The sequence below is a fragment of the Aspergillus aculeatus genome (genome assembly GCF_001890905.1).
Source record: "Aspergillus aculeatus ATCC 16872 unplaced genomic scaffold ASPACscaffold_16, whole genome shotgun sequence".
Taxonomy (NCBI): domain Eukaryota; kingdom Fungi; phylum Ascomycota; class Eurotiomycetes; order Eurotiales; family Aspergillaceae; genus Aspergillus; species Aspergillus aculeatus.
In genome coordinates this window covers 279507-292743 of record NW_017962991.1, presented here as the reverse complement: position 1 = coordinate 292743, position 13237 = coordinate 279507, and the positions used below count along the sequence as shown (strand labels likewise).

The 13237-nt window shown below is 52.8% G+C and overlaps 6 protein-coding genes across 6 annotated transcripts; 4 read left to right on the top strand and 2 right to left on the bottom strand.

The window, feature by feature from the left end:
- Positions 1–53: 53 nt before the first annotated feature.
- On the bottom strand, positions 54–1041 carry ASPACDRAFT_1859171 (kinetochore Spc24 family protein). Its single transcript, XM_020197655.1, has 3 exons — positions 874–1041; positions 421–818; positions 54–332 (listed from the first exon to the last, which is right to left on the bottom strand). The coding sequence occupies exons 1-3, from the start codon at positions 898–900 to the stop codon at positions 155–157; spliced, it is 603 nt and encodes a 200-aa protein (XP_020052829.1). The 5' UTR covers positions 901–1041; the 3' UTR covers positions 54–154.
- A 113-nt stretch (positions 1042–1154) lies between these two features.
- Positions 1155–2404, top strand: ASPACDRAFT_81195 (mitochondrial fission 1 protein). Its single transcript, XM_020205816.1, has 4 exons — positions 1155–1320; positions 1412–1430; positions 1517–1610; positions 1743–2404. The coding sequence occupies exons 1-4, from the start codon at positions 1302–1304 to the stop codon at positions 2070–2072; spliced, it is 462 nt and encodes a 153-aa protein (XP_020052828.1). The 5' UTR covers positions 1155–1301; the 3' UTR covers positions 2073–2404.
- Positions 2405–2762: 358 nt separating this feature from the next.
- ASPACDRAFT_125103 (uncharacterized protein) lies at positions 2763–4160 on the bottom strand. Its single transcript, XM_020196791.1, has 3 exons — positions 3974–4160; positions 3582–3777; positions 2763–3380 (listed from the first exon to the last, which is right to left on the bottom strand). The coding sequence occupies exons 1-3, from the start codon at positions 4051–4053 to the stop codon at positions 2850–2852; spliced, it is 807 nt and encodes a 268-aa protein (XP_020052827.1). The 5' UTR covers positions 4054–4160; the 3' UTR covers positions 2763–2849.
- Positions 4161–4567: 407 nt separating this feature from the next.
- Positions 4568–6572, top strand: ASPACDRAFT_81191 (uridine kinase family protein). The gene is made up of 8 exons (XM_020205815.1): positions 4568–4827; positions 4926–5053; positions 5135–5279; positions 5329–5371; positions 5428–5541; positions 5594–5635; positions 5682–5913; positions 5976–6572. Exons 1-8 carry the CDS (start codon positions 4651–4653, stop codon positions 6457–6459), a joined length of 1365 nt encoding a protein of 454 aa, XP_020052826.1. The 5' UTR covers positions 4568–4650; the 3' UTR covers positions 6460–6572.
- Positions 6573–7603: 1031 nt separating this feature from the next.
- ASPACDRAFT_125099 (uncharacterized protein) lies at positions 7604–9286 on the top strand. The gene is made up of 5 exons (XM_020196790.1): positions 7604–7788; positions 7884–8024; positions 8096–8405; positions 8464–8916; positions 8976–9286. The coding sequence occupies exons 2-5, from the start codon at positions 7906–7908 to the stop codon at positions 9258–9260; spliced, it is 1167 nt and encodes a 388-aa protein (XP_020052825.1). The 5' UTR covers positions 7604–7788; positions 7884–7905; the 3' UTR covers positions 9261–9286.
- A 563-nt stretch (positions 9287–9849) lies between these two features.
- Positions 9850–12201, top strand: ASPACDRAFT_125098 (pre-rRNA-processing protein ESF1; the record flags this gene model as incomplete). The annotated part of the gene is made up of 3 exons (XM_020196789.1): positions 9850–9919; positions 10053–10643; positions 10721–12201. The coding sequence occupies 3 exons, from the start codon at positions 9850–9852 to the stop codon at positions 12199–12201; spliced, it is 2142 nt and encodes a 713-aa protein (XP_020052824.1).
- Positions 12202–13237: the final 1036 nt, after the last annotated feature.

Sequence of the window (13237 nt, the reverse complement as noted above, 5' to 3'; positions counted from 1 at the left end):
TAGGAGGATATATACACCAGAAAGAAAGGTAGATTCGATTCAGCAGAGGCGGAGGGGGTATAATCAATCATGTAAGATACAGTAAGAGACGCCGAGGAAACCAACCCAACACCATATAAACCAGCGAAACGCCATCCCGAAGAGGTAGCACTCTCTACCCCTGCAAGGTCGACCAGAAATAATTCGAGTAGAAGAACCGCGAGAATTTCGGATCAATGTTGACAACATGGACGTCGCCCTTGCGACTATTCCGGATCACGGCTTTATTGAAGTTGCCCGTCTCGTCCGCTTCGATATCGACACCCAGGGATCGGTAGATTTTGAGTCGAAGACTGTGTATGTCGTTATCAGCATAACCACTCACTCCCTTATTCGCCCCCTTCGAATTCTTCAGCCCACAGTAATCAGGGAAGAACTTACAGCGTCGCATCATCCATCTCCCGCTCGCGACGCGTGGGCTCATCCCCCTCGACGCCCTGCGCCTCCAGATCCGCCAGCCGCTCGCGGAGCATCTCCAGTTCCCCCTCGAGCCGCTCGCTCTCGATCTCCAGCTCGGTGGCGCTCTTGGCAATGCGGAACTTCTTGGTGTCGAGCTCGACCATCTCGGCGGCGTGCTGGCCGGCGTCGTGCGCGGCCACGGCTTCTTCCTGTTGGTTGTTCAAGGCGGACAGGTGGCGCGAGAGCTTGCGGAGGGCGGACTCGGCCTCGCGCATGCGCAGCTCGCGCGACTGCTGCAGCGTGGCGAGCGAGTCATTGATGCGCGTGACGGCTTGTTTGTCGGGTTGGATGTTGAAGTTGCCGATTGTGTGGTGGATGAGCTGGCGGGGGATTAGTTGAGAGGTTTTTTTGGGGGGGTGATTGGGGTTGAAGTACAGTGGCGGGGTTTTCGTCGAGTAACATTTTCGGTATGGTATTGCGTGGTGATTCTTTTGGCTTGGTGGTGGTGGTGATGTTATTGATAGTGATGCGGTTGGGGAGTGTAAGTTGATAAGATGTAGGCAAGTTAATGTTTGTTGTTAGAGCAACGGCGCCACATCGTCCCGCCTACAGTTTCTGGAAGTTCCCCCGCCAAGCCACTTGTTAGGCGGCACCGCCACAAAACCTGACGACACTGGCTGGCGTCACGGGATGCCACTGGAGATGGAGCGAGACCGAGAGCAAGTCAAGTCGAGTTGAAACTGAGTTGCCTCCGCCAAAGATCACATCCCCCTTCACCATCCATCGGTCCTTGTGTTCTGCTTTTTACGCTTGGTATTTCCCCAAGAGCAGTAACATTAAACACAACCACGAAATCAGAAACCATGGGCTCCAACCTACCATGTAAGCTTTCCCATCGTCATCAAAACAAAAAAAAAGAAGCCATCTTCCCCGCAGACTTGACCTTATCTAACAACCAGCGTTTCTGATGCAGATGCCGCGGACGCAGAGAGGTATTGTCCTTTCCTCCATATTCGACCAAAACAATCCTTCCCCCGCATCCCGGACCCAAGCTAAACACTTCTCGATGACAATATAGCCCGCTCAAGCCGGCCGAACTCCAAGTCCTGCGCGCCCAGTACGAGAAAGAAGGCGACTACGTCGGCATCCAGACCAAGTTCAACCTCGCCTGGGTATGTGCCCCTCCCATACTTGTCTTGTCTATGACCGAAGCCCAATCCAACCCAACCCAGCAACCCACAGCATGCCTATCATCCCCACACCCCCCTCTTCTTCTTTCCCCCGGCTAATCACCCCGAAAATAGGGTCTCATCAAATCCTCCTCCCGCACCGACCAACAAGAAGGCGTGCGCCTCCTCTCCGAGATCTTCCGGGCCGCGCCCGAGCGCCGCCGCGAATGCCTCTACTACCTGGCGCTGGGCAACTACAAGCTGGGCAACTACGGCGAGGCGCGGCGCTACAACGACCTCCTCCTGGAAAAAGAGCCCGCCAACCTGCAAGCGGCCAGTCTGGGGTCCCTGATCGAGGAGAAGGTATCCAAGGAGGGACTCCTGGGGATTGCGATTGTGGGCGGGTTGGCGTTGGCGGCTGGCGTGGTGGGGGGCATTGTGTTGCGGGGGACGAAGAGGCGGTAATTTTCTTCTTTCCGTTGTTGCTGATTGACACTTGACTGAAAGGAATTCGGGCTGATTTCTTTTTTGTTGGGTGGGTGGTGAAGGTGGGGGAATGAGAGTAGTTGGTTTTGAGTTTGGATTTGGATTTTGTTGATGGGGTTCAGTGGGTTGGAGGGGTGGGTGGTGGTGATGTATATATGGTTGTTTGCTGGGAGGGGGAGGTTGTACGTCTTTGAGTGCCGCGATGAGGATGTGGGTTTGAGCCCTTCCTGCGGGATGGGATTGATTTGTTACTAGCTGAAGGTTTAGCATGATGGGCGTTGGGTACTGAATTTGATGGTTGTTGATATTGCTGTCACTTCTTGTTCGAAGTTGAAGATTGAATGAGTAGTAGTTGTTTATCTTGTGGTATGGTGAAGGCTTGCTGATAGCTACGGAGCTGTAGTGTTGATCCTTGGCTATTGCTTATGTGCATCAATTGTATTCCATCAATTCAAGGGCTGTTCTGGCGCTGTGGTGTATATAACGAGCTATAGGCAGGCGGATATGGGATATGCTTAAACTGACAGATGCACCATGACGAAATAGCCATGACAATGGTCAAGCAACCAGACCGTCAATGCAGTCGAACCGCAAGCCAGACAGTCAGCCACGGCAGCTACACTCAGGACCAAACCAGGAATGATGAACCACTAAATTTAAGCTCAAGTTAACGTCCCAGACCGAAATCAAACATCGCTCCAAACTCCATGCTGGCAACCAACAGAATAACGTGCAAAGACATCACCGCCAGGGCGATCACGAGATCATTGGGTCAACGTCCCCACTATTGGTCATTACAGTGTCGTTGGACGAGCCATTCTGGCTCGTGCCGGCATTACTGTTGTCGTGGGTACTGGACGTGCTGGAGTTACTGTCCCCTAACCCTAAACTCAGCTTGTCAGGAATGTCCTTCTTAGCCTCGCGGGCCTTGTTTTCCGCCCACGCGCGTAGCTTAACCAGGTTGCGCAGGCGCGCTTCTTTACAGTCACCCTGGGTTTGCAGGATGGCCTCGTTCACACGGTTGGCAATATCTTTACGGAGCTCGGGTTGTAGAAGGGGGGCAAGGGATGGAGAGAGATTATCGGACGGAAAGATCAGGAGCGCAAGGGTCCGTTCGAGATCTTCCAGGAATTGAGGGTTGGTGGGTGCCCGGGGAGCGAGCTGCGAGGTCGCAAACTCTAGTGCTGGGCTGATGTCTCCATCAGGAGTGGAAGTGCACGAGCGGATAAGCTCGACCAGCTGCAGACGCAACAGGGCAAAGTGCAGGGGAGGATTTTCATCCAATATCTGTTTCGGTGTAAGTTAGCGAGGATGCTCCCACAACCGAGATGTAGTACACATGATAGAAGTGACTTCGAATCATACAAAGTTCTTGATGATGATGAGTGTTTATCGACCAAATCCCGAAGGATTGTTCCGAGTGGTGCATGAAACTGATCTAATCATACGAAGGAGGGTGGGGTTGTGCAGTGAGAGGATGTTTCTTACCTGAGGGTTGAGCTCGTTGATCTTCTCAATGGCGGTTTGAATATTCCCGGCATGAATCGCAGTACGAATTTCAACTCTTTCTTGAATCGCCTCGATATCTGCTCTGGGTTGGATATTGGCCTCGAGCGCGAATTTCTTCGCCGCAGCGGGGTAGCCATTGGTGATGAGGTAGTCCATAACCAGATAATTGATATCACTTTCAACACAAGCGTGTTAGCACACGATCATAACCGGAAGATCACGAATAACAATGCGCGTTGACGAAGGTTCAGTGACACAAGTTAAATATTTTCTCCTCACATTGATTCAGAGAGATTCCCAACTTGATTTTCAAGATCATCATAAAAGCATCAAACGAAAAGGACAAAAAAGCGTCGGCAAGGTCAACTCACGTTTTGGACGGCTTCACCTCATCAACCTTCCGCTCAAACTGACGCCATGTCGGCGTTGCTGTTGGGGAAGAGGGAGACATCTGTTTCCCGTTAAAACCAAGCAACGACGCATGCACGACACATCAGGGCGCATACGTAGTTTGCTGAAGACATAACTGCAATTGGAGCAAGATCAACTTCCTTGGTACTGAGTCACCGGCGGTCTGTGAAGATGGAGAGCTTCGCAGGCGCGAGCCATGAGGTGACCTCTAAGAAAGGGGAGTGTGTGAAAGAAGAAGAGAAGAGAAGAGAAGCGGAGGAAGAAATCAGGCGGACAGAAATTAAGGAAATGCGGCGGGAGCTGTTAGGTCACGTGCAGCTGGCTAAGCCTAAAACCGCAAGCGAAGGTCACGGACCGAGGCTAACCTTAAAGAAGTCAAGCGGCGATCACTGGATGCTTTTGGTGCTTTTGGCAGTCTAAAGTATCGTGTATCGCCTGCCAATTCCCCTCTCCGTCTTATCGGGTCCCTCCCCCAAAGCCTTATCCTGAGACAATCAATCGGGGACTCTTATTTTTTTCTTCTTCCCTCCCCTCACTGTCTTCCCCCCACTCCCTTGTTATGAGTACCAGTGCCTCCTCTGAATTCATCTGATTCGTATCTTGGTCCGTCAATTCCTCGGGGAGGAATATCTAAATCATGCAGTCCATCTCACCGGTGTTTTCGTCTGCCACGGACAAGGATAAGAAGTACTCGCCACCATGGGCTGATTTGAGCATTATTGGTATTGCGGGCAGCTCAGGGTCTGGCAAGACTTCGGTGGCAATGGAGATTGTCAAGTCACTGAATCTGCCATGGGTGGTGATTCTCGTAATGGTACATCTCATCTATCAGTACCCGAATAGCTCGCCTATCGGTCTATCGGGGTTTCCATGTGTGCAATATGATTGGTTTCTGACGGTGCTGTGGTACAGGACTCCTTCTATAAAAGCTTAACTCCAGAGGAGCATGCCAGAGCCCATGCCAATGATTATGACTTCGACTGTCCCGAGTCGTTAGATTTCGATGTCTTGGTGCAGACCCTGCGGGATTTGAAGCAAGGGTACAGTGACCATCCTTGGTGTTATCATCAACATATACCACACTCCCTATGAAGCTGACCGGTCTGGTTCAAATCATTCAGAAAGAAGGCAGACATTCCTGTATATTCGTTTGCCAAACACCAACGTGAGCCCCAGACAACGACACTTTACTCCCCGCACGTGATCATCTTGGAGGGTATCTTGGCTTTGCATGACCCGCGCATCATGGAACTGTTGGATGTCAAGGTGGGCTGTCTTCGCTCTTCAGGTCGCATACACGCTTACCATTGTACAGATCTTCGTAGAGGCCGATATGGACATTTGTCTGGGACGCAGAAGTAAGCCCCTGCATCATTCACGTTCTTGTGCTGTGCAATGACTAAATCACCGCTAGTCATGCGTGATGTCCGTGAGCGCGGAAGAGACATCGAGGGAATCATCAAGCAGTGGTTCACCTATGTCAAGCCCTCTTACAAGAAATATGTCGAACCTCAACGAGCAGTATCAGGTGAGCTCAGAGATCCACTAATTGCTCTTGTCTTAGACTGACCAGTTTTTAGATCTCATCATCCCTCGTGGAATCGAGAACAGAACCGCTATCGGTAAGCCTAAGCCATGCCGTGCGCTGTCTCCAGACTAATTGCGCAGACATGGTTGTGAAACACATTCAAGGCAATCTGGAAGAGAAGTCCGAGAAGCACAGTGCAGAACTCACTCGTCTCGGTCTCCTTGCCTCGGAGGAGAAACTGTCTCCCAACGTTGTCGTCATGCATGAAACACCACAATTCATCGGCATGAACACGATCCTGCAAGATCCTGCAACAGAGCAGGTCGACTTTGTGTTCTACTTCGACCGCCTTGCTGCCCTACTGATCGAGAAGTAAGTGGGCATCTCCATCAACGCATAGAGGCAATCGACTAATTATCGAATCACTGTGACAGAGCCTTGGATGTGACCAACTATATCCCCAAGGAAGTGCATACTCCACACGACAACTCCTACCAAGGCTTGAATCAAGCCGGCACGGTTTCCGCCGTCGCCATCTTGCGGGGCGGATCCTGCCTCGAGACCGCCCTCAAGCGCACCATTCCCGACTGCATCACCGGTCGTGTACTTATCCAGACAAATGAAAAGAACGAAGAGCCAGAGCTCCACTACCTCAAGCTGCCTCCCGGGATTGAGGAGCACGAGAATGTCATGCTTCTGGACCCGCAAATGTCGAGCGGAGGTGCTGCCCTGATGGCCGTCCGCGTGCTGATCGACCACGGCGTGCGCGAAGAGCGGATTGTGTTCGTCACCTGTGCGGCCGGTAAGATTGGTCTCAAGCGACTCAGCGCCGTCTATCCCAATGTTCGGGTGGTTGTCGGGCGGATTGAAGAGGAACGCGAGCCGCGCTGGATCGAGAAGAGGTATTTCGGCTGCTGAAAGAACGGAAAAGTATATATCACCACTGAGAGGATCACTTTATTCGGCTTACCACCCATACATAATGTTCTATATATGTGCATAGTAGTACCAATAATGACGAGATACATGAGCATTGAGACGAACACGGAACGAATTCTGAAATTAGACTGACCTGGCCATCTCACACGGAACAGCATACTTACCAATTCACTGCCCGCTACTGCCCGCTACTGGCCCTAAACCCAAACTCTCCCTGAAGTGTATTACGCAGACGCTCGTCCTCGCCAGAGATAAGAACAACCACACCTTTCATTCTACAAACCTAGAACACCAGACAAGAAAACCTCGAAGCCCTAAGCCCGCTGTCCCATCGATTTATGCAGTGCTATTCCACATTTCATTAAGGGTGGGGTCGTCGTCGAAAATGGGATCCCGCGTGACTACCTTGACTGGGTGGGGCAAAGGAGACAGTACAAGTCGCGTCGCAGGCCACATTGTGACAATTCGTGGCTATCAGACGAATACTTGGTTCGAGAATTCGACTATGCATAAATACTGAGTGGTCATCGTTGGCTCTTTTTGCACTGGCCACTGGCGTCTTTACCACCGGCTATCATCCAGGCTCCCCTTAAGGCGGGCAATGAGGGGTTGAGAATCTCTATTTTGCGCGATATGCACGCGCCCAGTTGTACAACGAGCTCAGGTCATGTACAGAAGAGTCAATGTCTCGAAAGAGGGCTGTGACTGAGACCATCATGTGACCCCTTTTTGTCAGGGGACGCAGTACTCGAGCTCGCCCTTGGCAGAACCTCAGGCATCACTTTCATAGTTACATCGTCGCCAGTGATCTCTGGTCTGGTGGCTTGCCCTCCTGTGTCACACACATTTGCATACGAGCAAATCATTGAACCCCTTAGCGAGCCAAGAAAGCATAGTACGCGTACAGACAGCCTCCTCGAATCTTTCTGACTGTTCGAGATGCCGCAGATCCCAGGAAAGCACCATCACCCCCTTCGCAGCAGGCCGGTCGTGACAACCTCCCCCAGGGATGGCTCCAGTGACGATGTTTCCCGTCCTCCATTGGGAGGTGATGTAATGGCGATGAAGAAAATTAAAGCTTTTAGCCCCGATTGGGGTAGTCCGCGTGCTTGCGGGATGCTACCATCAATGCAAGGAGAAGTATAGAAGCCAGGGTTCAAGAATGCGCAACCTCCAAGGCTTCATTCTTTATAACCGATCAGTTGTACTTGCTTCTCGCACCAGCATCACCACCGGAACCATACTGAAATTTTCTCAGTAGCCCGCCTTGTTGATGTTTCGTCAGAAGATAACCAGCTATGATCTCAGGTAATCACTTTTTCCCCCTCTGTCCTTTCGTAGCTGCGTCGCTTAGATATCAGGCAAACCACTAACACAACTTCCATGTGAAACACACTCTCTAGGCTTGACCAATCATGCATATTCATGCCCGAGGCACGGAATTCAGCGACGGCTCCTTCGATAACCGGGTCGTTCAACGTTGCTTTTCCCCCAGGTGTGCGCATCAAGAGCATCAAAGTGAAACTGAAAGGAATGCTCCATGTGTACGTTATCTGATCGAGTCTGACTCTTTTTTTCCCTCTCAAAAGCGCAATGCTGACTGCGCTGCTTCCAGCCCTCGCGATGGCTTCATGATCGCCGAAGACCGCGTGCAAAGCACATGCGAACACAAGCAAGTACTCGCCTCGTCCAAGACGCTGGGCTCCTTTCCTATGCCAGAAGGACAGCATGAGTTCCCCTTTGACATCCCGCTACCGCGCAAGTTCCTCGAGACGGTGACGGGTGTCAAGCACAATTACCACTCGTACAAGGTCGAGGCGACGGTGGCGTTCCGATACAGGAGAAATCTCGTGGTCTCGAAACCCATCCGGATCTACCACGATTCAGACCTGGAGGCGAACTACCTGACGTCGGACTTTTCGCCGGTATGTGACTGCAGCTCGTCGCTGTGATGTGAAACCCTCAGGCTGACACCCTGTGAAGACAGTAGGAGGAAGCTTCGACCAGAAACTGCAGTACTCGGTCTCGATGCCCAGCCATTACATCCCCTTCGGCTCCCGGTTCCCCGTTGACTGCCAATTCACAGCCGTGTCCAAGGATGTCAAACTTCTCGCCATCACCGTCAAGGTCGCTGAAAAGCACTTCATCCGCCTGGACGCCACGGCGGCACAGTCGGCGCGCGACAACATCTACTCGATCACATCCCTGAAGAACCACACCATCTTCACGGAGCGATTCGAAGTCACGGGGGGGCACGCCGATGACTCCCAAAGCGACTCTGCCGCGGCGACAGAATGGTGCATCAGCAAGCTGGCTTGCCTGCCCCCGAGCTTCGATTCCTGCTCGCAGACGACCGCGACGAAGCGCATCAAGATCAGCCATCGATTGGTGGTTAGCGCCGAGTTCCAGGATGCCACCGGGAAGGTCTTTACTGAGGTATGTTTGCCGGGTGCATGTCAAGGTCGGACGAAAGACTGACGCTCACACTGTCGCAGACGGCCAAATCCATCCCGTTCTGCATCTACATGACCCCCTCGGTGATCGGACAGGATGGATCCATCTGCAACAAGACGATCCATGACATTCGAGAGCCGCCGCCGCTGTACGGGGACCATATCCTGCATCCGAAGCTGCTGGGGTCGACGGGGGATGGGGATGGGGCAACATGTGCACATACGGATCTTGTGCCTCCTTGGAATGACTGTCATGACCTGAACGCTTTGGGGCCTGCGCCTTGCTATGATACACTGGAGCACCCGGCACCTGCCTATATTGCTTAATATAATACCAGGATCTGTGTTATGATCTGATGATGATGATGTTTATCTTGCTTGCAAGTTGCAAGTAGCATAAAATGAGAGTCAGTCTTGAAATGGTGAAACTATATAATTGGATACCGGTCTTAGCTTCGTGAGAATACAGGGTGTAAAATTAGAGGATCGGCAATTCACCAAAGTGAACTCCTTGAACAGCTCTGTCTGAATAACCTGCCCCTACAGAATAAAAATCCTCATCAATATTCACCATCAACCTGCATGAAAAGCTCTATAGTACCTCATCATCATCCCAAAGTACAGTACGGAGAAAAAGCCCAGCGCACGGACCACACAATCCCAAGGGCAGCGGCGGCGGTCGGCGGTGCGGCGACCGGCGCAGCGACCGAAGAGTCTTTTGAGTTTTGCCAAACCAGACGGTGGTTTCCCGCTCCGCCCAAAAAATTATCCTGCCATCACTTTCTTGCAACTTCGGTGAAATCAAAACCCACCACAACTACCACTGCCAGCACGAAAACTACTTCTTTCCTCCTTTATTGGTTCTCCATCACCTATTCCTCTAACTACAGATTCTGACCCCCAAAAGATACGCACAATGCCCGACAAGAAGAAAAGCAAAAAGTCCTCCTCCGGCGGCGGCGCCGGCGGAGATGCCCCGGTTATCAGTATGCTTTGCCCTTCACCTTTGCGTTTCGTTTCGTTTCGTTTTTGATTGCGGCTGTGTGGAATCACTCCAGCTGAGCATCTACGGCAATCATGTACTGAATGCTAATCGACGCCTGTGTGTTTGATGTCCAGCCGACCCCCGCTTCGCCAACATCCAGAACGACCCGCGGTACCGCCTCCCCAGCAAACGGCACACGCACGTGAAGCTCGACAAGCGGTTTGCGCACATGCTGCGCGACAAGGACTTCTCGCGCAACGCGGCGGTGGATCGGTACGGGCGGAAATTGGCCCGGGATGATACGAAGAAGCAGCTGGAGCGGTTCTATCGGTTGGAGGATGACGAAGATGATGCCAGTGAAGGGGAAGAGGTGGAGGGCAGTGTGGCGGATGATGAGGAGGTGTTGGCGGAGTTGCGGCGGGCGGAGAAGTATGATCCCGCTCGCGATGGGGGGTTCGAGTCTTCGTCTTCGGAGGAGGAGAGTTCGGATGATGAGGATGATACCGAAGATGAGGGTGAGGGTGAGGGTGATGGTGAACAGCTTGGGGGTGAGGAGTTGGAGTTCCCGGATAAGCAGCAGCGCGATGTCCCGACTGGGGAGGTCACGGACCGCATTGCGGTGGTTAATCTTGATTGGGACAATATCCGCGCCGAGGATTTGATGGCTGTGTTTTCGAGCTTCGTGCCTGCTGGTGGTCGCGTGTTGAAGGTCTCGGTCTATCCGAGTGAATTTGGCAAGGAGCGCATGGAGCGCGAGGAGATGGAGGGGCCCCCCAAGGAGATTTTTGCGAGTTCGAAGAAGGGGGGGATGGTGATGATGATGGCGAAGATTTTGAGGGGTTCGATGATGACGAGGAGGAGGAGTTGGATTCGGATGAGGAGGAGGAGAAGATCAAGAAGTCCATGCTCAAGGAGGATAAGGGCGAGGAGTTCAACTCCACCAAGCTCCGCAAGTACCAGCTCGAGCGTCTACGCTACTTCTACGCTATCTTGACCTTCTCCTCCAAGGAGGTCGCCAAGCATGTCTACGACCTCGTCGATGGCGCCGAGTATCTGTCTAGTGCCAACTTCTTCGACCTCCGCTTCGTGCCGGACGAGACCGACTTCGACGACGACAGACCCCGCGACGAGTGCAAGCGCATCCCCGACGGTTACCAGCCCAACGAGTTCGTCACCGACGCCCTGCAGCACAGTAAGGTCAAGTTGACCTGGGATATGGAGGACAAGTCGCGCAAGGAGGCCCAGGCCCGCGCCTTCCGTGGCAGCCGCAAGGATATCGATGAGAACGATCTGAAGGCCTATCTCGCGAGCGACAGCTCGGATGATGAGGAGGAGGACGGCGGAGTGGAAGTCATGGATGCTACGCAGGGCGAGGGGTCGAGCACAAACATCTCCAAGAAGGAGGAAGAGAGACAGCGCATGCGCGCGCTGTTAGGGCTGAGTGCCGAGCCTACTAAATCCTCCAAGTCCGACGGACCCGTGGGTGAGATGGAAGTGACTTTCACCTCCGGACTTGCGGGCGAGCCCACCCGCGACAGCATCTTTGAGAACGAACCTCAGATTGAGGAGACTACGATCGAGCGGTACATTCGCAAGGAACGCGAGAGAAAGAAGCGCAGAAAGGAGAAGCTCAAGGCTACCAAGCAGGGCGGCGATGGCGACGCGAGTGATGTGGAGCAGAACGATGCCAAGCCGACCGCCGAGGAACAGCCCCCGCAGGAAGACCTGGGCTTCGATGACCCCTTCTTCGAAGACCCTGATGGAAAGGCTACCGCCGCTGCTCGTCGCAAGGAGGAGAAGCGCAAGAAGCGGGAAGAGCGTGCGGCCGCGGAGGCCGCCGCCGCGGCTAAGCGCGCTGAGCTGGAGCTGCTCATGGTTGACGACAACAACAACAAGGGTATCAAGCACTTTGATATGACTGAGATCGAGAAGGCCGAGAAGCAGGCTCGTAAGAAGGGCAAGAAGGGCAAGGGCAAGGCTAAGCAGGTGGAGCCCGTGGTGGATGACTTCAAGATGGAGGTCAACGATCCTCGTTTCTCCCGACTCTTTGAGAGCCACGAGTTCGCCATCGATCCTACCAACCCCAAGTTCAAGCCCACTTCCGGTATGAAGGCGCTGCTGGAGGAGGGTCGCAAGCGTCGCCGCGATCGGGACGACCACGCGGAGGAGGCGCCCAGCAACCAGGATCGGACAAAGAAGCAGAAGAAGCAGGCTTCGAAAGACGCGGGGTCGGATGATCTGAAGAAGCTGGTGGACAAGGTGAAGCGTAAGACGCAGCGCTGATTTGCTTGTTGAAAAGTATTCGTGTACTCCGGACTCTGTTGCTTTTCTCCGGTCATCATTGGATTGAGGGGTCAAAATATACCATGGATGGTTTAGCAGGTTGATTATTATTTTTCTTGTTATTATTTTTATTTGCTGGCAGTCACGATAATCCAAGGACCAATTATGTTGGTGTAACTCTTTCTACATTGCCTGTTTGATAATCCTTTTTCTGACAGTTGGCCAGGAAGAATGCCCTGGAGGTGATAAGCAGGCGCGGGCGATGTTGCTGGCTGCAAGCAAGTGCTGTAAGTTGCCGTCATCACGGAGGGAATGGAGGAATCAGAGGTGTTGGACCGCCATGTCGGAGCCCAAGGAGACCAGGAGATGACTGGTACTATGGGTAAGAATGGGTAAGATTGGCCGATGTACGATGAGGTGGTTTGTGTGACCTTTTTTGGCCGTCTGCAGGGCAGCCAGAGAGGATTGACAGGGAGAGAAAAGGAGTAGAAGATGCAGTCCCGATAGACCGCGATCTGCGATGAGGCTGAGATCATGTGTTCATTCCTTCCTTTTTTTTTTACCCCGTCTTGTTCGCCCCGTGTTATTGTTGTGGTTATGGTTGTGGTTGTGGTGGTTCCTTCACCGCCCTTTCCGTTTCTACTCATACACTTCGAATGAATCCTCCGTCTCTCTTTCTCTCCCGCGGGCGGCATCGGGACGGGAGAGTGGGAGAGTGGGAGTGGAAAGTAGTGCCTAAAGTAGATTAACTACCGCTAGTCCTCAGTAACTCGACGCCCGGAGTAGTACCGGTAGTGGTCTAGTAGGTAGTACTAATAGTAACTCATAGCACTAACTTATAGTAGATAGTGAAGACCACACGCACCACTTACTGTTCCCTTCCACGGCACTTCTTCCTCCACCCTCCACCTTCCACCTCCACCACCACCTCCACCACCACCACCACCACCACTACCACCACTTACTTTCTAACTACTTTACCTCTTCTTACCTCCCCTCTTTCTCCCTTCCTCGTTCCATTCCCTTCTACTTTACC